A 19,461-nucleotide genomic window follows, 5' to 3' on the forward strand; every position below is an offset into this window, starting at 1 on the left:
GCCGCGCAAGTGACGCCGTGAGGATCCCGCGTGGGTGCTGACATAAGCTTCCACGTGACGGCGCGGGAGTCTCGCAAACCTCGATGGGAGGCAGCCAAAGCTCCCTTTCCGTCTTGCGAACAACACGCTCTGCTGTCATCGCGCCCTCATTTCCTGCCGACGTTGGGCCATCTCCGACCCAACTACACCGCCGATTCATGTTCTCCGCGATATTTTGAGATGGTTACCGCTGGTGGAGGCGGCGGTTCGAACAATCCGCTCGGTTTTGTACCTCGCGCGCGGATGTGCCATTTGCGTCTTGATCGCTGTGACAGAATCTGATAGCAAGACCTCGTGGTCGTGACTCTTTATTCCCTTTGCATGCCCCTGTGAAGACGTGCGGCACCATGGCGCAAACACAACCCCAGCAGTTTTCCCAGTCCTTCTCCCCTCCGGGGTCGTCCCCATCGCCGGGGGCGGCGCCGTCGCCGGTGAATGGTGGTGTTCCTCCCCCCAAACGACAACGCCTCTCTCCTCTTCCTCAATCCCCTTATGCCTCTCCCAGTTTCGGGACTCTCCAACTTCCGCAGAATCAGCCGTCGCCCCTGAACGGCACGAACCTCAACGGCGCTCCTCAGACCCCCGCCACCCCGTCACATCAACCACCACCTCCCGGCGCCATGGGACCTCCCTCTCGACCGGCGGATAAGGCGACGGATGCTGCCGAGCTGACAGATGTGTTGGCCTCGTCCGGTATCGATGTGAGAGAAGAAGAGGCCTACCTTACGAGCAGTTATTCCGGTTCCGCCGTGCAAGCGCAGCAACAGCAGCAGCAACCCCGTCCTCAGCCGATCCCATCGCAGACGCCACAACCACCTCCTGTAAATACATCTTTCACCTCACAGGCTTCTACGACGGGGACGCTGTCGACTCAGCCCAGCTTCAGCGAGGCCTCACCGTACAAGCCCCAAACAACGCAAGACTCTTTCTACACCGAGCCGTCGACCCAGGTGCCCGGACCTTTCAAGGATCCGAACGAGCCCACCCGGGAAGATACGGAAGCGGCTAGACGCGCCCAGTATCACCTACAAGAACCGTTCCTCTTGACCAAGGTTCTGGAGCAGAAACTCCAGCGCCGCGGGTTCGAGCTGGGTGTGCGGATACCCGCCGAAGGCTTATTCCACCCCGTCCCCGGCCGCCCACAGCCGATCGAAGTGACGGGGCCGGATGGATCGTCGGTCGTCCGGACTGGACAGACCATCTTGAACCAAGAGGGTGCGCCGTTGGTGGACATTTTGAACCTGATGTCGATCTCCTGCGAAGACCGGCTGCGCGGGGTGATTGATTACTCGTCGACCCTGGCTCGCAGTCGGCGTGCACACTCGCATGCCATCGTCCCCGAGGAATGGCGAGACGTGGCTTCAACGGCCAAGCCGGCTAGTGGAAACGGGGAACCCCAGACGCCCTCTCAGAAACGTATGTTGTGTTGTGACCGAGGTGATTTTGACTGCCAGCTAACCTGTGTCAGGACCGCACTCGGCCATGGAAGCGCCGACAAAGAATTTGGCGGCCAAATGCCGCCTGCTTATGGACAAGGATAACTCCAGTGAAGAGCAGCGCGCGGCCAAACGGGCCAAGCGCAGCGCCAATGCCATTCTGGGCGAAGGCGCGAACCGGTCGGACTCTACCGATCTCCCCGGCTCGGGAGCATCGACGCCTCTGGGCGAGCGGGCGCCGAGCATCGATAAGAAGGGCCTGACCAAGAAGGAGGCCAAGAAGTTGATGGATGCGAAGGCGAGCGAAGCGCAACAACACCAGCAGTCGGTGGAGACGGCGCGGCTTGCGACCAACAGCATGATCTCCGGCCGGGTGTTTGGAACGAAGAAGCAGTACTCGTGGCTGCAGCGGGGGCCCGCGGCGGGCAGTGGATTCTCCACCCCGTCTCGAGCGAATCCGGCCACGCCGAGTGCCGGGTCGGAGAAGGGGGGACGCAGTGGTGAACCGGCGGCGATGTCGACGAAGCGCCTGGGGACGTTCCGGGAGGACACGGACAAGGGAGCGGGGATCCAGGTGCGGGATGTGTTGTTTATGCTGGAGCTGGACGGAAGGGGATCGCGACATGTGCAGAAGGCATATTCCAAGGATCTGAAAGAAGACCGACAGGAGTGAAATTCTTACTACGCGGGATCGTGGTGCTGGGCGTTGGCTTGGGAGAACCGCATGGAATCGGGAGAAAGGCCATGGGCTCTGCATTCTTGTGTTTTTACTTACTCTGATTTACTGGATTTAATTTGAGAGTCCATGGAGTGTGTAGCGTGTATGGAGTAGAAGACGTCGGACACGGTAGAGGAGAGATGATGTCAGTGCGCCGGGAGTACACCAGGTCGAAAGTCCTTCCCTAACAGAAGGTCCCTAGTCGATAGGATTTAGGATCTCGGGCATCGAATCTAGAATATAGAGGACCTAGTAGGATATCCTACCTACAGTCGATACCGAAGGTGAAGGGAAGATCATCCATCCGTAACGTCAACAGTGCATGCAGAAGATCCTGCGGGTGTTGCCACCAGCCACAGAGAGAAAACACGGCGATCCTTGCAGCGCATGTGGAATGTAGGATGTTGGGGAATACAGTGCCAGAATAATCAAATAGAAAGATCCATAATAAATACTGAACTCGACTGAATAATGATCCGGGGTGACGAAATGAGAATTAGGGTAGGGTTATGCGTCCACCGTCGGTCTCGTCCTCTCGGACTCTCTTACTCGGTCTACTATCTATACGCAGTCCGTCCTCAGAGGCAACCATGCCCTGATTCCAGTCGGTCTGTAATAATTATTGGGATTAGAATTCTGAGAATATTCTCTGAATATCCCTCTCTTGCATCCGTCCACAAATTCCCCCATTTGATATTATTATCGTGAGAATCCAGTGTCACCGCCTCCGTATACCCTATTATTCATTCCACGCCGCCTCCTCGTCCACTTCCACTTCCACTTCTCCTCCTCTTCCTCTTCCTCCTCGCTTCTCTTCTCTTCGTCCTCCTCTTCTCCTCCATCCTCTTCCCTCTCTTCTGTTCCTCCCCCCAATCCTCCCCCACTGCTTTACCAATCCCCCGGATACACCATCCGGTGTGTCTCGAGTCTCTCTGGCCCCCCGTTTTCGCCTCTGAGAACGGACTGGACGGAGACTCTGTACAAATCTCAATCTCCCACTAGTCTCCCTCCCCTGCCGTCTTCTCCTCCCATCGCTTCCTCTCTCGAAACTCCCTCCATCCGCTTCCTCCCTCTCTGCGCGTCCCTCATTCCTTCCTCCCCCTCCGTCCGCATCATGTCGACTCCCTCGACCGCGACCGCGACTCATCCGACGACGCATCATCAGCCACACTACGCCTACCATCAACCCTACCAGCCAAGCGTATCCTATCCGACCACGTCCGCCTCGACTGCCGCTCGTCTCGCCACTGCCTCCTTCCCTTACTCCTCCAACACCGCTCCGACGACCACTCTTCCCTACGCTCCTTCGCCCAAGACCTTACCGACCCCATCCTCCTCCGCCATGGCCCATCCCGCCCGGAGGAAGAAGCCGGACTGGGGCGAATTCTACAAGAATGGCATCCCCAAGGAGGTCATCGTCATTGACGACACGCCTCCTCCAGACGCCTCCTCCAAGGCTTCCTCGCGCCCCGTCACGGCGGCGGCTGCCAATAATAACAATCCTCCTCCCCCCGGATCCCAACCCGCCGGCAAGAGACGCCGCACGGGAATCGAATCCGCCTACGATCTGGGTTACTATGACCGCCCTTCCTACTCCATCAACCCCCAACGGTACGGGGAGGAGTCCTCCGCCGCCTCCCTCTCCACCGATCGGACCACCTCCCTCCATACCACCGCTCCTACTTCCCTCTCCCAAGGGAGTTCCGGGGCCAGCAATGGCATGTACTACGAAGACGCCAATATCGGCCAGAAGCGGAAACGGGTCACTACCCGCAAGTCCACTCGCGACGAGCAAAAACGCCGCGAGTTGGAAACCGCCGCCGATGCCTTCCTCAGCTATGTGCCGCCACCGAAGCCGCCCATCAAGGCGAAGGACGTTCCTGTCCCGGTGGTTCGGGATGTACGTTGCTCCTGCATCGCTCTTGACGTGAATCCGTCCCTAACCGTCTCTCCTACAGTACTCCAGTCGCACCGACAAATACGACGACGATGACGGTCATTACATCGTCAATCCCAATACCCCATTGACGGACCGATGTAGGTTCTGCCCATCGTCCCTATGCCAACCCCCCCGACCGACCAGCACACTAACCCATCCCCAGATTCCATCGTCAAGCTTCTCGGGCAAGGCACGTTTGGAAAGGTAGTGGAGGCGTACGACAAGCAACGCAAAACCCGGTGCGCTGTCAAGATCATCCGTTCGATCCAGAAATACCGGGATGCGTCCCGAATCGAGCTGAGGGTGCTTTCCACCCTCGCGTCGAACGACCAGTCCAATCGAAACAAGTGCATCCACCTGCGGGATTGTTTCGACTATCGGAATCACATCTGCATTGTCACGGATCTGCTGGGACAGAGCGTCTTTGATTTCCTCAAGGGCAACGGCTTCGTGCCCTTCCCCAGCAGTCAGATCCAGAACTTTGCCCGGCAACTCTTCACCAGTGTCGCCTGTAAGTGACCCTCTCTCCGGCTCCGCACCTCATCCCTGCTGACCACCCAGTCCTGCACGACCTCAACCTCATCCACACCGACCTGAAACCCGAGAACATCCTCCTGGTCAACAACAACTACCAGACCTTTACCTACAACCGACATATCCCCTCGTCCTCCTTTGCCATCTCGCGCAAGGCCACCCAACGGCGCGTCTTGCTGGACAGCGAGATCCGTCTGATCGACTTCGGCTCCGCCACCTTTGATGATGAATACCATTCCTCGGTGGTGTCCACGCGACACTATCGAGCGCCGGAGATCATCCTCAATCTGGGATGGAGTTTCCCGTGTGACATCTGGAGTATCGGCTGTATCCTGGTGGAGTTCTTCACCGGGGATGCCTTGTTCCAAACCCATGACAACCTTGAGCACCTTGCGATGATGGAGGCTGTCATCGGTGACCGGATCGATAGCAAGCTCGTCCGGCAAGTCATGCAGGGAGGCCGCAGTGGGAACCAGAACCAGGCCGCCAAGTATGTTGAACGCCAGACCGATGCCCGTCCATCCACTAACCCCGCCCAGGTACTTCTATCGGAGCAAACTCAACTATCCGAATGACGATACTACCCGGGCCTCCCGGAAGTATGTGAAGGCGATGAAACCGCTGGACGTACTGCTCCCCAGTGACATCCCTCGGCCCACAAACGCTGACGTCCCCCAGAATTTCATCCCCCAGGGCAACAAGTTCCACCGGTCGTTCTTGGACTTGCTGAAGCGGATTTTCGTATACGACCCGAAGCAGCGGATCACCGCCAAGGAAGCCCTGAAGCATCCGTGGTTCAAGGAGAGCATCATCGACGACGGCACGGAAGCCCTACGCATCAAGGAACAGTTGTCCCGCGCCTTCACCGGGGCTCGTTGATCCGTCTGCACAGCATAATCTTGGAGCATTCCGCGCTGGTCGCCATGATGACTGCCACCTGCCTTGTATGGATACCGCGACATTCACGATAGATGGTTCGATATTTTTCCTCGGATAATATACATCACGATGACCGCCGTGGCGGTCGATGATCGGGTACATGGAATGACAGAGACTGGGCCACGGTCTCCTCGGGTCCTACGCCGGAGTTGAGCGCGCCCAGTGGGTCTGGTGTATGAGGGTTCTTTTTTTTTTGGGAGGGTTCTACCAGGAAGCAAACACGCCGTCTTCGACATATAATGGAAGTGAGCCAGAAGGACAAAAGCAAGCGATTGACGTATCCGTTCGATCTGTTTCATTTCTAAGCCCGAGGACATGTTATCTGTTTATGTTATAGGGATCTAGGCTGGAGGGTTTGATTTGTCTCTGTTTTCTATCGGGTTCGCAGCATTGTGATTTCTGTTTGCCTCGGATTGGATTTCTTGCTCTATGGGGGCGCCGTTGATATCTTGCATAGTTTCTGACTGTCATCTGGTGCTTCATGCGAATTGACCTGCATTCGTCCCGGCCATGCGTGTATATCATACATAGCAATCCATGGCGCGCTGAGGGCTGATCTGATCACGTTCGGCCCCCTCCACATCCACCACCTCCTCCTTCCCCGCACATCCATCCATTTGCACTTTCTCCTCCCGCATATCTCTTGATAGTCCGGGCCGGCATCATGCATGGCCACGCGCTGGACATCCACGAGCTCACCATTGCCCGGTACCATGCTGCGCTCCGCCAGGGCCATACTTCGGCTGCCGATCTCGTGTCGGCGTACCTGGCGCAGATCCGCCAGCACAATCCCACCTTGAACGCCATCATCACCGTGAATCCGGACGCGCTCACCGAGGCTCACAAGCGAGACACAGAGCGGGTCCAGTATTGTCAGACTCAGACGCCCGTTCCGGCCCTGCACGGCGTCCCCATCATCCTGAAAGACACGTACACCACCGCTTCCCTTCGGACAACCTCCGGTATCCAGGCGCTGGAGACCCTCCAAACCGCGACCAACGCCGCAGTAGTGGATGCGCTGCTCGCCCAGGGCGCTATCATCCTCGCCAAAGCCAACCTGCACGAGTTCTCCCTGCAGGGCATCACCACATCCTCGCTCCAGGGCCAGACCCTGAACCCCTACGATCCCACCCGCACCCCCGGTGGCTCGTCCGGGGGCACCGCCGCCGCGCTGGCCGCCAACATGGGGCTTGTCGGCTGCGGCGGCGACACGATGAACTCGCTGCGCTCGCCCGCGTCCGCATGCGGGATCGTCGGGTTTCGCCCGACGCACGGCCAGGTCTCGCGACGGGGCATCGTCCCCGTCACCGAGACACAGGACGTCGCCGGACCGCTGGGACGGAGCGTCGCAGACGTGCGGGTCCTGTTCGAGGTGATGCGCGGGGAGGACGTCCTCGACCCAGCGACGGTGAACGCACTACGAGGGCATCGCACGGCCCCGCGGCCGCGCCAGCGCCAGCGCCAGCGCGTAGGCTTCCTGAGAGACTACTTCGGCGACGCCAACACCGCCGACGGGGCGACTGTCAACCGTGTTGTGTCGGACGCCCTGCACCGCGTGCAGCGCGGCTCGGACGTCGAGTTCGTCGAACTCCCTCCCGTCCCGGACTGGGACATCGCGATGTTGCTCGCCACGGCGGACACGCAGGCGTTCGAGTTCCGGGAGGCCTTCGACGCCTTCCTCCAGCGCGTCGAACACACGCCGCATCGGTCACTGGCGTCCATCGTCGCCAGCGGGCAATACCACCGCGACGCGGTCACCCCGGCGTTGTATCAGACGCTGCAGGCCGACGGGGAGTTCTCCACCTCCAGCGCAGAGTACCAGCGGCGACGGCAGCGGATCGACGCGCTGAAACGCTCCGTCGAGCACGTCTACGCTAGACATGGCCTCGACGCGGTCGTGTATCCGCACCAGCGGCAGCTCGTGGCGCCCGTGGGGAGCATGGTGCAGCCCGGCCGGAACGGCCTGTTAGCTGCGCTGACGGGACGGCCGGCCATTTGTCTTCCTGGTGAGTATACTATACCCTGTACGGCACGTACATGTCGATTGACATGCTAACCGCTCGATCTAGCTGGATGCAGCCCGCCGTCTTCCACCGCGCCGATGGGCATTCCCGTTGGCGTGGAGCTGATGGGTCGCGCGTGGCAGGACGACGAGCTGCTCGATCTCGCGGAGCGGTTCGAGTCGGTAATTCAGGGCCGTCGAGTGCCTGCCGGGTACTAGAGATATCGTGTACAGTATAGATAGGCATATCGTATATAGAGCTCGTACATCGTACATATATATATGGTACGAACAGCGTATACCCAACACACCCGCTTCCCTATGACGTCCATAAACTCGTCTACCTCCATGAATCTCTAGGTAGGTAAATCTACCGTCCTAAAACCTACGGGGGCTCAATTTTTTGGTGCTGAATGAGTCCGAGCCCAAATCCAGTCATCTGACATTGAGCGCGTGAAAGGTTATAATGACTAAGCGCGCAGCCTTGAGATTGATCAAAAGCTCCGACAATTGGACATAAAAGGCAAACTCCCCCTGAACAAGCTGTTCCCTCTCGTCTCCTTCAGTCCTGCTGGTGATGTCAATTTACGAGACAACAAGTGCCTGCCGTAAGGCCCTCCAAATCATCAGCTTGGTGGGCACTCAGGGAAACTTTGGAGACTACAGTAGTTCCAGCGCGAAGGATGGACAGCGTCTTAGCAGATCACCTTGCTCACCCAGGTATCGCGACTTCAGGACGGCACTGCTCACCTCCTAGAACGAGAAGGGCAATGGTCTTGACGCTTGTAGAATTTTTGCTCGGTAGGCATGACGACGGGACGGGACCAGTGTTTCATAATCCTACTCTTACACGCTAGATTCGTATCTCTACCTATCTCGACCTGTTAGGTACACATGCAGAGGTATGTTGTAGGCCCCCGGCCCGCCATTAATACAAAATTAGGAAATTGAATGATGTATGGGGAACATAACGCCAGTCCATGTGGACTTGATAGATGATGCATCGGACAAGAAAAGTAATGGGGTATGTCTAGGAGTATTACACAAAGGAGACTCAGGCGAGGCAAAGTTCGAAGGAAATCCAGGTCATAACCCGACATTTTATGAACGGGTGAAACTTGATCATCGGAACCGATAGGACTTGTGTGCCAATGGAGATGTTGGGACATGGCCCATATTGTTCACCGGCATTCGGACCCGGTTACGCCGGGTCGGTGTCTGCGCACAGAACACGCACACGTAGACCGAGGGGAGGTTAGCCCGCTCTAACCCAACACACTTGGTGTGTAGCCAGTGACTGCAGGATTCGCTGTGTCCTGTTAATAAAGGATCGGTCATAGACGCAAAGTCAGAGCGAGCTTACCATTGGATCATTAAATGGCCACCATTGTCCATCGAGTTACAGACGCAGCGAGTCCCATTGCTGGGGTTACTGTATCGGTCGATGCTCGGGGTGGCCAGGTCAGGATCCGTCATCGTTGTCGGGGAAGTGTTGGTGTCGCGGAGTCCGAAATCAGGATCACCACCAAACCGGGGTGGAGACGAGCGAAGATGCGCCAGGGACCGGGAAGAGCGGTTGTATCGAGAGCCATAGTTCACCGTATGGGGTCGAGACATCCGGCCCTTCTCCCGAAGAACCTTTCGCAGTGCGTGTTGCGCGTCGCCCGTGTCCTCTTCCGAATCCGCCGCGGGGGCTGGTATCGAGCTGGCGCTGCGATACGAAAGATCCGCGCCGATCATTGACTGTCGTTTGGGCGTGCGCTTCATATCATCACCGATGGTTCGATATGTCGGCCTGCGGACAGGTCCACGAGACGCTCCGCCCCATGGAGACACCCGCCCGGAATGAGACGATGCCGCTGTGGACGTATAGGAGCCTTTCGAATGTGGCCGGGAGCCGGAGTCGCTGCGGGCGAGCATGGGTCTACCCGCGTCCGAGAAGGCAAAGGAGGGAGTGCGGCTACCCATGGCAGGATATTCGGAATACTCGGCGGAATCGTATTCACTCTCGGTGGTAGATCCTTCCAGATCCATGGCCGTGATAGGATCGGTTAGGCCGGTTGTTGTTTCAGGCACCGGTTGCATCTCTGTCTTCGCTCGTCCGTCCTTGCCAATCCTGAGGATCACCGATTGAGACCGTGTGGGGGGCCGTCCGGCTACCGAGCTGGAACGGGAGAGTGGCGGGCGAGGTTTCGTAGGAGATAAGCGGCCCTTGGACGGGCTTTTCCGGATGCCGTTGGCGGAAGACATCCCACCAAGGGCGGGCCGGGAGTTACTGATAGCACTGTGGGTGAGACTGCGAGTCAAAGTCGGTCGAACCTGTCGAGGGGTGAAGTCATCCTCCTCCTCGTCCTCGTAGGCGGGCAGTTGGCGGTGGACGCTCTGGGCGCGACGCAGCTGCTCACGCTTGGACTCTTCGGTCTGGTGGTGGTATGGTTGTCGGGGTGGCCGGGAGAATAGTCTCTTCTCGGGGGTAGGTTGGGGGCCACCGAAGCGGCGTGCGGGAGAGCTCAGGAACATGGCAGGGTCTTCGGCCTTGGTGGTGGGGAGACGAGGCGAGGTCGAAAAGGGGGCCGGGAATAAGGCGGCATCAGTGGTTGCACTGGATGTGAGGCCGTAGAGGTTGTTGTGACTGAACTCGGGGAGATCGAGGCTACCTTCGATCGAAGGAAGTTGCGGGATCCGGGAGTCCTGTAGCGGCTGGGGGTTGGAGAAGCCATCTGCCGTGGAACCGAACACGTTCATATGGTTCCCCGAGAGTCCCAGATCTGCGGACTGCTGCGGGAGGTCATTGTCCCAGAAGAGTCTTTGTTGAGGAAAGAAGGGAGACGCCGTAGGATCGATTGACGCTAGTTGGAACGGATCTGGGGAGGTCTGCAAGTCTCCGAAGAGACGGGGAGAAGCACCCATCAACCGGCTGGGAGTCTCCAGGTGAGAGCCAACGACACTGGAGGCGGACGGCCGTCGCCCGGTGCCATCGCCATCTGCCAATCCGGCCAACTTCCTCCTGGACGCACTGCTGGGAGGAGGGGTCTGCATGGAGGCAGCGGACTTGGCCGAATCTACCGTGCGAGGACCATCTTCGGCGGGATGCCCATTTGGTTTTGAGGCACGGATGCGTCTTGCGGTGTCGGTCTGTTGGTCGACCGGCTTCGTCCTCCGCCCATTCGGGGATTCCTGGTCTGTGGGATGTTCGGGGACGGTTTCGGGGAGTCGGACGGGATGATTGGAAGGGGTATTCAGACCGAATTTCTGGGGGGTTCGGAGAAACTCAGGACTCGAGGCATAAGGATCGGAGGTGTCCCAGGTCACTCGGGGGTCGAAAAAGCTGGATTCGAGCTTTGGGGTCTGGAAAGCGGAATCCCCAAAGATGGTCGTGGGAGGGGTCCTCGTCGGGGTTTGAGGTTCACCGTTGGGATAGCTGAAGCTAAACATGACCGAAGGCTCCGTCAGTAACATGACCCGAAAGAGGATTTCTGGCACGGAGCTCGGATGGAGCTCCGTCGACCCCAAGCACACGGGGGGATTTTGGGTAGAATGTCGGCCGGTGCGTGACTGGGGGGATAAAATTCACACCAATACAAGAAGGCCAAAAAGACAAAAAAGGCAACGAACGAAGCCACCGAACCGGAGACGAACAGGGAATTGACAGGAAAGAAGAATGATGACAGGAAAGCAAACCCCGCCGAAGCCAGGAGAGACGAAGTAGGTGGTGGCTTCGTAGGGAGGACAGGCATACCTGTGAACAGGGTGATCCCAACTCATGTCAGCAACGGCGTGTGATCCTAGCAACCATTTAACGCAAGCTGCCAGGCAACCCTCGTGCAGTTCGACGGTTCCCGGATATTTGGGGGATGTCAGGAATGCTGGAGGAGAGGGGTTTGGAGCGGTAGGGAGGATCGAAGAGCCGACGAATGTAGGACACTCCACAGGGTCATTGGAGGGGGGAGGAGGGAGCAATTGAACTCGAGAGGGAGAGAGAAGAAGACGAGAAAGGGTTGGCAGAGGACTGAAGGAGTCCTGGTGAGGAAGAGGAGAGGGGAGGAGAGGGGAGGAGGGTCGAGGAGGCGAGGAAGAGAGGAGAGAGAGACAGAGGAGTTGGAGAGACAAAGAAGGTTTTGGTCGGCAGAAAAAGGTTCCTTCAAAGGGCGACCCGGAGAATGTTCAGAGAGAAAAAAAGTCCGGCAGAAGAGGGGACTTTTTTTTCTGTGTTTTCGTTTTTCTCTGTTTGTAATTTCGTAATGATTTTTTATGATTTAATGTTTTTTTCTTTCCAGATCCGCCAGATCCACTGGACGGATCGGGTGCATGATGACTGTAGTATATCCTATCTGAATAACCACGGGACTATCCTAATATCCTCAGGGCTCTATCGCTACCGAATGAAATATGGACTTAGACCTCTCCATCCGATCATCTAGAGAAACTAGGCTGAGATCAGGCAAGGACGCAGTCCCCGCTACGCTGGACAGCACGCTGTGGTCCCAAAAGTTTGTCCAGTATGAACCGCTTCATTCCAATCTCTGAAATCCCCGAGACCGTTGGGTGCATGATGGGCTTCGGATACAATTTCCCTCTGTCGATACAGCATCTCCCCCCTGAACCAGATGGATCAATGTGATTGATTCCACCAGCATCATCCTCGCCCCCGGAATCATTCAGGAGAAAGATGATTGATCTCGCTCGACGGAGATAAACCCGACGGCAATACCAGCGGCAGCCGTCGTCATTGGTTCCCAAGACCAGGAACGACGGTCTCTTTCCGTGGATCGTCTGGGCTCCATCGTCATCTCCAGCACGATCTGTTTGTTGAGCGAGGTTGGTCGAGGGGGCTGACACGCCTCAGGTTGCCGCCTGACGCTCCCTCGATTCGATAGGGGACCAGGTCGGGGCTTGGGATGTGCCAACAACATGTGGGAAGGTTCGGGATTGCATACGATCATCCCCAGTTATCCCTTCCCAGCCTGCCGATCAGACCCCGAATGGGGAGACAACGAGATTTGAGCCTTGCGACCCAGGACGAAGCTAAAAGATGACCTCTTTCCCGGACCAGGGAGGGAAAATTGGGGCTCTCCTGGACTGGTTTCGCTTCCTGCATCCCCGGTTTGTCGACCGTAGCTAGATCCCCTAGTCACCCACGCGGCGCCTCTTAGCCCCCAGCTCGGGTCCATTTTCAGCTCCAGCCGCAGACGGGCAAATGACGACATGCGATGGGCTGGACCATCGTGGGAGAGACGAGACGACCGAGGATGGCGAGTCAGTGCCCGTGGGGGGACTACAGGATAGTTTTGTGTCCGTTCCGATGCCTCTTGACAGGTATCTAGGTCGTCACCGTTGAGGAAATCGATGACAGAAAACGGACGGTCGTGGAATGAGCGACCGTTCGGATCGGAAATTATTCGCGTATCAGCTCGGGGTGAGATGGTGAGCGTGACGCGGGTGCTAATATTACCCTTTTGGGCATCCCCCCTACTAGTACTAGGATCTGCCACCTATACAGGTACAGAGGTTCCTAAAGTGCTCCTGCTGACGACCGAGGTGCATCCGCCTGCAGACAGCAGTCAATGAATCTCCACTACCCCTGACATGCCCTGCAGTCTGGTCTGGGGTTTAAAGTTGGAGACATCAGCAAGGAGCCCCCATCTCCTGAGACGATATCGTTCCTTCGTTCGGTGCGTGTCGCCAGTGCAATTGATTACCTGGTGTCCAGTGGAGGGTTACAACCGAGTATACAAATTATCTAATAACAATCAGATCGATAGATGGATCTTTATACGCGTCTGGATGAATCCACCGGCTTACAAGTCCTTGTCCATCCCTTGTCTCTATATTAATTGCGTAGCCCGGCCCACCAGATTTTCTTTCTCGTTGAATTTCATATATTACTGACTCCACGATATACCGAAAGTGCCTCATAGAACCCATATCTTGCACAATCTCCATTGCCTACCTGGTCCTGTGGAAGCTGTATGTCCGCTGCATATGAGGCCATGGCACCGCCACACCTCACGCCACACGCCACATCGGTCTTGTTCCGATTTCTCTTTTGGGCACAAATACTTCCCTCATTCCGTCATTTCTCAGTCGCCGGCGTCAATCCTTAGACTCACCATGGGCCGCATATCTCCCTTCACTCTTATCACCGTTCGACTCTCTCTATCGTCCTTATCACCGCCCCTCGCGTCGATCAGTCACGAGTGATCGCACCTCCCCCAAGGTCCATACATCCCAACCCACCCTTGATATTGATACCGAACCCCCATGCTCCATTCTCCTGATCAATACCCCGTTTCCAGCGACATCTTCTCGCCAGGAATATCCCTGGCCCATTTATTTGCTGCGCATCGAGCCCACAATGGTCCCCGGGAAAAGAACCCCCAACACCCCGGCTGCCCGCAGAAAGAGTCGCACAAAATCACATTTATCACCCCGGTTACTGCAGTCCCTCCGGTCTCCCCAGTCTGCTAGAAAAGGTCCAAACCCCCGAGGTGGACGAAGTAAAGGCCGGACTAGCCCCTTCGGGAAAGTGAGCAAACCCGCGGGAAGCAGATCCAAACGGAACGGGAAGCCGTCGAGGTTCTCCTTACTCCCTATCTCAAACGACCCGCTGGAAAAAGTATGTTACGTCGTGCAGGAGTTCCAATCCCGCCTAGCCTCATCCTTGTCCCACATGCAGCTACTGCAGCGGGTGCTAACGGATCTGGCAGAGCTGCTTCGAAAGACAGCCCATCCCCGGAGGTTATGTCTTCGTGCCAAAAGGAGACGTCTACATCACGCGGAACTGCCGGGTCAAGACGAAAGAATCCCAACGGCCGGTCTATGCGGTCTATGTAAGCAGCGCAGCCCCCTTCAATCACCCCCCGTCATCCGTTCTAACGTGCCACAGGATAAATCTGGGAAAAGACCGCTTGGTCTCCGCGTGCCTTCCGACGTCTACGCAACGGTCCGTCAATCCGCCGCCGAGACGGCAGATTCCCGCGCCAGCGCCGTCCAGGTCCGCGATGAGAAGGATCGAGCACACGCGCGCCGGCTCCTTCACGGACAATTCCCGCTCATGCCGGAGGATTGTCTGGAGAAGATCATCAACCATGCGTTTCTCAAGGGCTCCGGCCGCGTGGGACGCACAGCGACGAAAACCGATGCTCAGAAGGCCAATCTGGCGGTCGAGGCATATATTCGACATAACCACACCCCTTACGAAGCTCTACTGGACCAGGGACATTCGAGGAATGATGCGAGGAGCGCCGTGTGGGACGCCGTACGAGCCGTCAAGGCTGCATGGGAAGGGGGCGCTGACAAGCCAATGGGCATCTTGACCCTTCGGAGTCGAAAGCCGCCTGATATGGATTCGGATATGGAGACATACGATCCACTCTGCATGATATCCTAACCTCAATGGTGCTTTATCGGCTGTATTTCTCGGCGATGCAGTTCAACGCTCTGGCGTATGAGTTCTGAAACGACGTTACGAAGAACGACTATTATGGGAGACATGAGTGCATGTTTGACATAGAATCACATTCTGCCATAGAATCAATTAATGGCGCTTGCGTCGTAGTTCAACACCAATTTCTAGGGCTAGGACTTGCTTTCCCAGTTGATGAAAATCACGAACTATCTATAAGTGTCAATGAAGAAAAAAGTGCAAGTACATTCTCACTCACAAACATGTATTAATCTGTGGGTTGTTACTGTTTATCACTATTATGTTCGACCTTATTGCTGTTGGGACGGTATCATCGCTTCTGCCTCAGGCAGGACCTCCATTCCCGCAAAATCAAATCCGCTTCGTTCCCGCAATCTTCGGTCTTTCTGCCCACTTCACCCCCCTCACTCTCCACCACACACAATGGAAGGGGCTGACATTGTCGAATCGCCGCGTAAGCGACTCAAGACTGACAATGATTCTATTGATCAGACAATTGCTCCTCCGAGCGACGCCGCAGCGCAAGAACCGGCCCCACCGAAGATCTCCGATGGTGATGCGCAAGCTTTGAAGGAAGCCGAAGTTGGGATCACAGAATTTGTCAATGCAGGCAATGAAGGATTTGCTGGAATCTTGAAAAAAAGGTACATCCATATACCGCAGTCAGTGGAAGCTTTTTCTCCTAATTGAGATGTGCCCTTCAGATATACCGATTTCCTTGTCAACGAGATCTTGCCCTCCGGTCAAGTCCTGCACCTGCAAAACGTCAACATCCCAGATTCCTACCTGCAGGCAACCAAGGCCGCGGCCGCAGATGCCGTGGAGCAACCTGCAGTGGAACAGAAACAGGAGGAAAAGCCCGAACCCGTTGGCGAGAAAGATGCTCCGAAGGACACCGAGAATCTGGAGGCTGCTCGGTTCGAGCTCTCCGAGGAGGACAAGGCGCTGCTGACCGATCTTTTCGGCGCCGGATATGTCCCGAAACTGGTTTCCCTGTACAGGCGTGCTCAGGAGAACCCCAAGGGCAGGCCCAGCGACTTCGGAAGGCTCCCTACCGTGGTCGTCAACGACCGCGATAGGCGTATTCAGATCCACCAGGCTGTCCGCCGCATCTTCAACTCCCAGCTCGACTCTTCCACCGATAGCGATGGGCTGATGACTGTATCGGTCGCTGCGAGCCGGAACAAGCGCACCACACAGGGCGGACGCGGGCCCGGGAACGGCCAGAACCGTGGTCGGTTCAACTGGGAGGAAGTCGGAGGACCGTACCTGCATTTTACTATCTACAAGGAGAACAAGGATACCATGGAGGTTATCTCCTTCATCGCGCGTCAGTTGAAGATGAATCCGAAAGGCTTCCAGTTTGCTGGCACCAAAGATCGCCGTGGGGTGACCACGCAGAGAGCGTGCGCCTACCGTGTGCATGTCGACCGGCTCGCGAGGCTCAATTCTACCCTGCGCAATGCGAGATTGGGTGATTTTGAGTACCTTCCCCACGGACTTGAACTGGGCGACCTTGCCGGCAATGAATTCGTCGTCTCCCTTCGTGAATGTGAAGTTCCTGGTATTGATCTTCAGGATCGCGAGGCGGCTGTCTCCAAGGCTTCGGAACTTGTCGGGTCCGCACTGCAGAACCTGCGCGAACGCGGCTACTTTAACTATTATGGTCTCCAGCGTTTTGGAACCTTTTCGACTCGTACGGACACTGTTGGCGTGAAGATGCTCCAAGGTGACTTCAAGGGCGCATGCGAATCCATCCTTCATTTCAGTCCCCATATTCTCGAAGCTGCCAAAGACAACGAAAAGTCGGTCGCCCCAATCAGTTCCGATGACAAGGCTCGTGCGGAGGCCATCCATATCTTCCAGACCACCGGAAAGGCTGCAGAAGCTGTTGAAAAGATGCCGCGCAAATTCTCCGCGGAAACCTGCTTGATAAGATACCTCAACAGGCAGAAGAACGACTATCTCGGGGCCTTGCAGACCATTCCTCGCAACCTACGGTTGATGTATGTTCACGCATATCAATCCTTGGTATGGAACTTTGCCGTCGGCGAACGGTGGCGACTGTACGGTGACAAGGTCGTAGAGGGTGACCTTGTCCTTGTCCACGAACATGAAGACAAGGAGGCCCCAGCTGCGCCGCCCGCTGACGGTGTTGATGCCGACGGAGAAGTCATCATTGCGCCCCAGGCCAACGACAGCTCCTACAAAGCGGGTGATGAATTTATTCGCGCACGAGCCCTCACGGCTGACGAAGCTGCCAGCGGCAAGTACTCAATCTTCGACATTGTGCTCCCCCTTCCAGGATATGATGTACTTTATCCGGCAAATGCCATGACCGATTTCTACAAGCGGTTCATGGGTAGTCCGCAAGGTGGCGGGCTGGACCCGTTCGAAATGCGCAGGAAGTGGAAGGAGGTCAGTCTGAGCGGCAGCTATCGGAAGATGCTTAGCCGCATGGGGGCTGAATTCTCCTCCGAAGTGAAGTTTTATTCGAGGGATGACGAACAATTCGTCCAAACGGACCTGGAAAAATTGACGGCGCCATCTGCTGAACCGATTGAAACAGATTCCGCAGAGCCTCCTAATAAGCTTGCTGTTGTCCTCAAGTTCCAGCTCGGGTCCAGCCAGTATGCTACTATGGCATTGAGAGAATTGATGAAAGGGAAGGTGATAGCATATAAACCTGATTTCGGCGGTGGGAGATGATGTTAACTATGAGGCTGTATATATGTTTGGAATGTGAAAATTGGATTATTTGCGGCATAAAAAACATTATAGACACAGGTCACCACGGTGCAAAACACTGTGCTCCGCTACGTCATAATAGTTCCCATTAGGTCGGCAAGACGAGCATTATATAGCTAGTTAGATTTGAATATCCCATGCTGTGGACAGCTCTGCAGAGACCCGAAGCGTGTAGATCTATGTCCTCCACTTCCCAAAGCATCACATCACGGGAGCCTCCAAATGTTTATGTACCATGTGCAACCCGTGGCCAAAATAACGGCCAAGAGTCCATCGTGTCATAGATATTAAGACACTGACAATCCCATCTGCAAGTTTTCTGACTGGACAAGGCGTTGACCCCAGATCTTGGCCAAGTCCTTTCCCCTCACTCCATACTGTTTCAGTCACCCTCAGTCGTCCTCCTACGTAACTCGATCCTTTACTCCGTGTTCCTTATATTTTCTCTTGTCCGTGATCGTCCTAATCATCGTCCCTCGGGGTAATACACTCCGTGAGGTCTCCATGATTCGCGCTATTCAACATTATACTGTAAGCGGATTTGTTTCCTCCAATGGAAGTTAACCTACAACCGGATGGATAAAAAGGGCATTGGCTTCGGAAAAGCACATGTACAGAGGTTGGCGGAAGGCTCTCCAGTAGCATATCGCCCTTTCCTTTATAAATACAGCTTCCCTTTACCTTCCCAACATCGACCATCACAACTCGTGTTTCTTGTCAGTTACTCATATAAGACTACCTATCATACCCACCTGTATCTCTTCTCAACAAGAAAGTAAAATGAGGTGCTCCAGCCTCGCGATCAGCCTCGCGGTCATCCTCAGCCAGGTTCAAGCTACCGCTGTCGCTCGGGCTACCAAACCACCATACTTCATCCTGACCGGTGACTCTACCGTTGCGGTTGACGGCGGATGGGGCAATGGGTTTCTGTCCTACGTGACCGAGCCCGCGGACGGCGTCAATCGCGGTGTCAGTGGAGCCACCACCGTATCTTACAAGGCCGATGGTCACTGGGGAGAAGTCTTCAAGAGCATCAATGCTACCATTGCAGACCACGAGCCCGTGGTGACCATGCAGTTTGGCCACAATGACCAAAAGACCCTCTCTCTGGAAGAATACAGGAATAATCTTGAGAACATGGCCACTCAGCTCAAAAGGGTTGGGGGAACACCTGTACGTTGCCTTCCTTGCAGTGCAGTCTTTACTTTATGGGTCGAACTTCTGGCACTAACATGGACACAAAGATGATCATTACCTCCTTGACCCGTCGCAACTTTGATGGAGATGAAGTTATCCAAGATCTTGCCGACTGGCGCCTGGAAGCCATCAATGCCGCGACGGGCCTTGGTATTGATTACCTGGACCTCAACGTGGCCAGTACAGCATACATCAACTCCATCGGAGAGGAGAATGCCTCTACGTATGACCTGAGTGAAGGTGATAGAACTCACCTCAATCCTTCCGGGGAGACCGTATTCGGTCGTATGGTTGCAGATATGATGTTGCACACACGTCCTGGATTTGAGAACTATTTTGAACCAGACGAGGCGCTTAGCAGTAAAATATGGGCGGGTGAATACGCTACTGGGGATGAATAGAAGAACGCAGACAGCGGGTGGCTATGAGCAAAGTGTATGAGATTGTAGTTTTGACTGCTGTTCCTTTATAAATGAAAGACCA

At 55.9% G+C, this 19,461-nt stretch overlaps 7 protein-coding genes across 7 annotated transcripts; 5 read left to right on the forward strand and 2 right to left on the reverse strand.

The window, feature by feature from the left end:
• The first annotated feature begins 120 nt into the window (after positions 1–120).
• On the forward strand, positions 121–2,305 carry BDV59DRAFT_182118 (uncharacterized protein). The gene is made up of 2 exons (XM_073690334.1): positions 121–1,455; positions 1,508–2,305. Exons 1-2 carry the CDS (start codon positions 387–389, stop codon positions 2,146–2,148), a joined length of 1,710 nt encoding a protein of 569 aa, XP_073546364.1. The 5' UTR covers positions 121–386; the 3' UTR covers positions 2,149–2,305.
• A 1,002-nt stretch (positions 2,306–3,307) lies between these two features.
• On the forward strand, positions 3,308–5,545 carry BDV59DRAFT_203506 (putative protein kinase (Lkh1); the record flags this gene model as incomplete). The annotated part of the gene is made up of 6 exons (XM_073694282.1): positions 3,308–4,093; positions 4,152–4,230; positions 4,296–4,643; positions 4,694–5,156; positions 5,206–5,293; positions 5,345–5,545. 6 exons carry the CDS (start codon positions 3,308–3,310, stop codon positions 5,543–5,545), a joined length of 1,965 nt encoding a protein of 654 aa, XP_073546365.1.
• Positions 5,546–6,269: 724 nt separating this feature from the next.
• BDV59DRAFT_203507 (amidase) lies at positions 6,270–7,826 on the forward strand (the record flags this gene model as incomplete). The annotated part of the gene is made up of 2 exons (XM_073694283.1): positions 6,270–7,611; positions 7,675–7,826. 2 exons carry the CDS (start codon positions 6,270–6,272, stop codon positions 7,824–7,826), a joined length of 1,494 nt encoding a protein of 497 aa, XP_073546366.1.
• Positions 7,827–8,432: 606 nt separating this feature from the next.
• On the reverse strand, positions 8,433–11,143 carry BDV59DRAFT_182123 (PHD finger domain protein). The gene is made up of 2 exons (XM_073690335.1): positions 8,971–11,143; positions 8,433–8,916 (listed from the first exon to the last, which is right to left on the reverse strand). Exons 1-2 carry the CDS (start codon positions 11,064–11,066, stop codon positions 8,730–8,732), a joined length of 2,283 nt encoding a protein of 760 aa, XP_073546367.1. The 5' UTR covers positions 11,067–11,143; the 3' UTR covers positions 8,433–8,729.
• A 768-nt stretch (positions 11,144–11,911) lies between these two features.
• On the reverse strand, positions 11,912–13,279 carry BDV59DRAFT_182126 (uncharacterized protein). The gene is made up of 2 exons (XM_073690336.1): positions 13,162–13,279; positions 11,912–13,031 (listed from the first exon to the last, which is right to left on the reverse strand). The coding sequence occupies exon 2, from the start codon at positions 12,548–12,550 to the stop codon at positions 12,266–12,268; it is 285 nt and encodes a 94-aa protein (XP_073546368.1). The 5' UTR covers positions 12,551–13,031; positions 13,162–13,279; the 3' UTR covers positions 11,912–12,265.
• Positions 13,280–13,756: 477 nt separating this feature from the next.
• BDV59DRAFT_66336 (DUF2293 domain-containing protein) lies at positions 13,757–15,220 on the forward strand. The gene is made up of 3 exons (XM_073696874.1): positions 13,757–14,223; positions 14,315–14,437; positions 14,494–15,220. Exons 1-3 carry the CDS (start codon positions 13,963–13,965, stop codon positions 14,995–14,997), a joined length of 888 nt encoding a protein of 295 aa, XP_073546369.1. The 5' UTR covers positions 13,757–13,962; the 3' UTR covers positions 14,998–15,220.
• Positions 15,221–15,426: 206 nt separating this feature from the next.
• BDV59DRAFT_182130 (pseudouridine synthase PUS7) lies at positions 15,427–17,939 on the forward strand. Its single transcript, XM_073690337.1, has 2 exons — positions 15,427–15,677; positions 15,738–17,939. The coding sequence occupies exons 1-2, from the start codon at positions 15,457–15,459 to the stop codon at positions 17,740–17,742; spliced, it is 2,226 nt and encodes a 741-aa protein (XP_073546370.1). The 5' UTR covers positions 15,427–15,456; the 3' UTR covers positions 17,743–17,939.
• The last annotated feature ends 1,522 nt before the right edge of the window (positions 17,940–19,461 follow it).

This window comes from Aspergillus ambiguus (genome assembly GCF_047715705.1).
Source record: "Aspergillus ambiguus strain CBS 117.58 unplaced genomic scaffold BDV59scaffold_24, whole genome shotgun sequence".
In the NCBI taxonomy this organism is placed as follows: domain Eukaryota; kingdom Fungi; phylum Ascomycota; class Eurotiomycetes; order Eurotiales; family Aspergillaceae; genus Aspergillus; species Aspergillus ambiguus.

Excerpts from the sequence above, each read along its gene's own strand:
- BDV59DRAFT_182126 (XM_073690336.1), bottom strand. The coding sequence starts at position 12,550 with ATGATCGTATGCAATCCCGAACCTTCCCACATGTTGTTGGCACATCCC.
- BDV59DRAFT_182118 (XM_073690334.1), top strand. The coding sequence starts at position 387 with ATGGCGCAAACACAACCCCAGCAGTTTTCCCAGTCCTTCTCCCCTCCG. Across the intron at positions 1,456-1,507 it reads CCAGACGCCCTCTCAGAAAC|GACCGCACTCGGCCATGGAA; the intron begins GTATGTTGTGTT and ends AACCTGTGTCAG.
- BDV59DRAFT_182130 (XM_073690337.1), top strand. The coding sequence starts at position 15,457 with ATGGAAGGGGCTGACATTGTCGAATCGCCGCGTAAGCGACTCAAGACT. Across the intron at positions 15,678-15,737 it reads GCTGGAATCTTGAAAAAAAG|ATATACCGATTTCCTTGTCA; the intron begins GTACATCCATAT and ends TGTGCCCTTCAG.
- BDV59DRAFT_66336 (XM_073696874.1), top strand. The coding sequence starts at position 13,963 with ATGGTCCCCGGGAAAAGAACCCCCAACACCCCGGCTGCCCGCAGAAAG. Across the intron at positions 14,224-14,314 it reads CAAACGACCCGCTGGAAAAA|AGCTGCTTCGAAAGACAGCC; the intron begins GTATGTTACGTC and ends CGGATCTGGCAG. Across the intron at positions 14,438-14,493 it reads GGCCGGTCTATGCGGTCTAT|GATAAATCTGGGAAAAGACC; the intron begins GTAAGCAGCGCA and ends AACGTGCCACAG.
- BDV59DRAFT_182123 (XM_073690335.1), bottom strand. The coding sequence starts at position 11,066 with ATGTTACTGACGGAGCCTTCGGTCATGTTTAGCTTCAGCTATCCCAAC. Across the intron at positions 8,917-8,970 it reads GGCCATTTAATGATCCAATG|CGAATCCTGCAGTCACTGGC; the intron begins GTAAGCTCGCTC and ends AACAGGACACAG.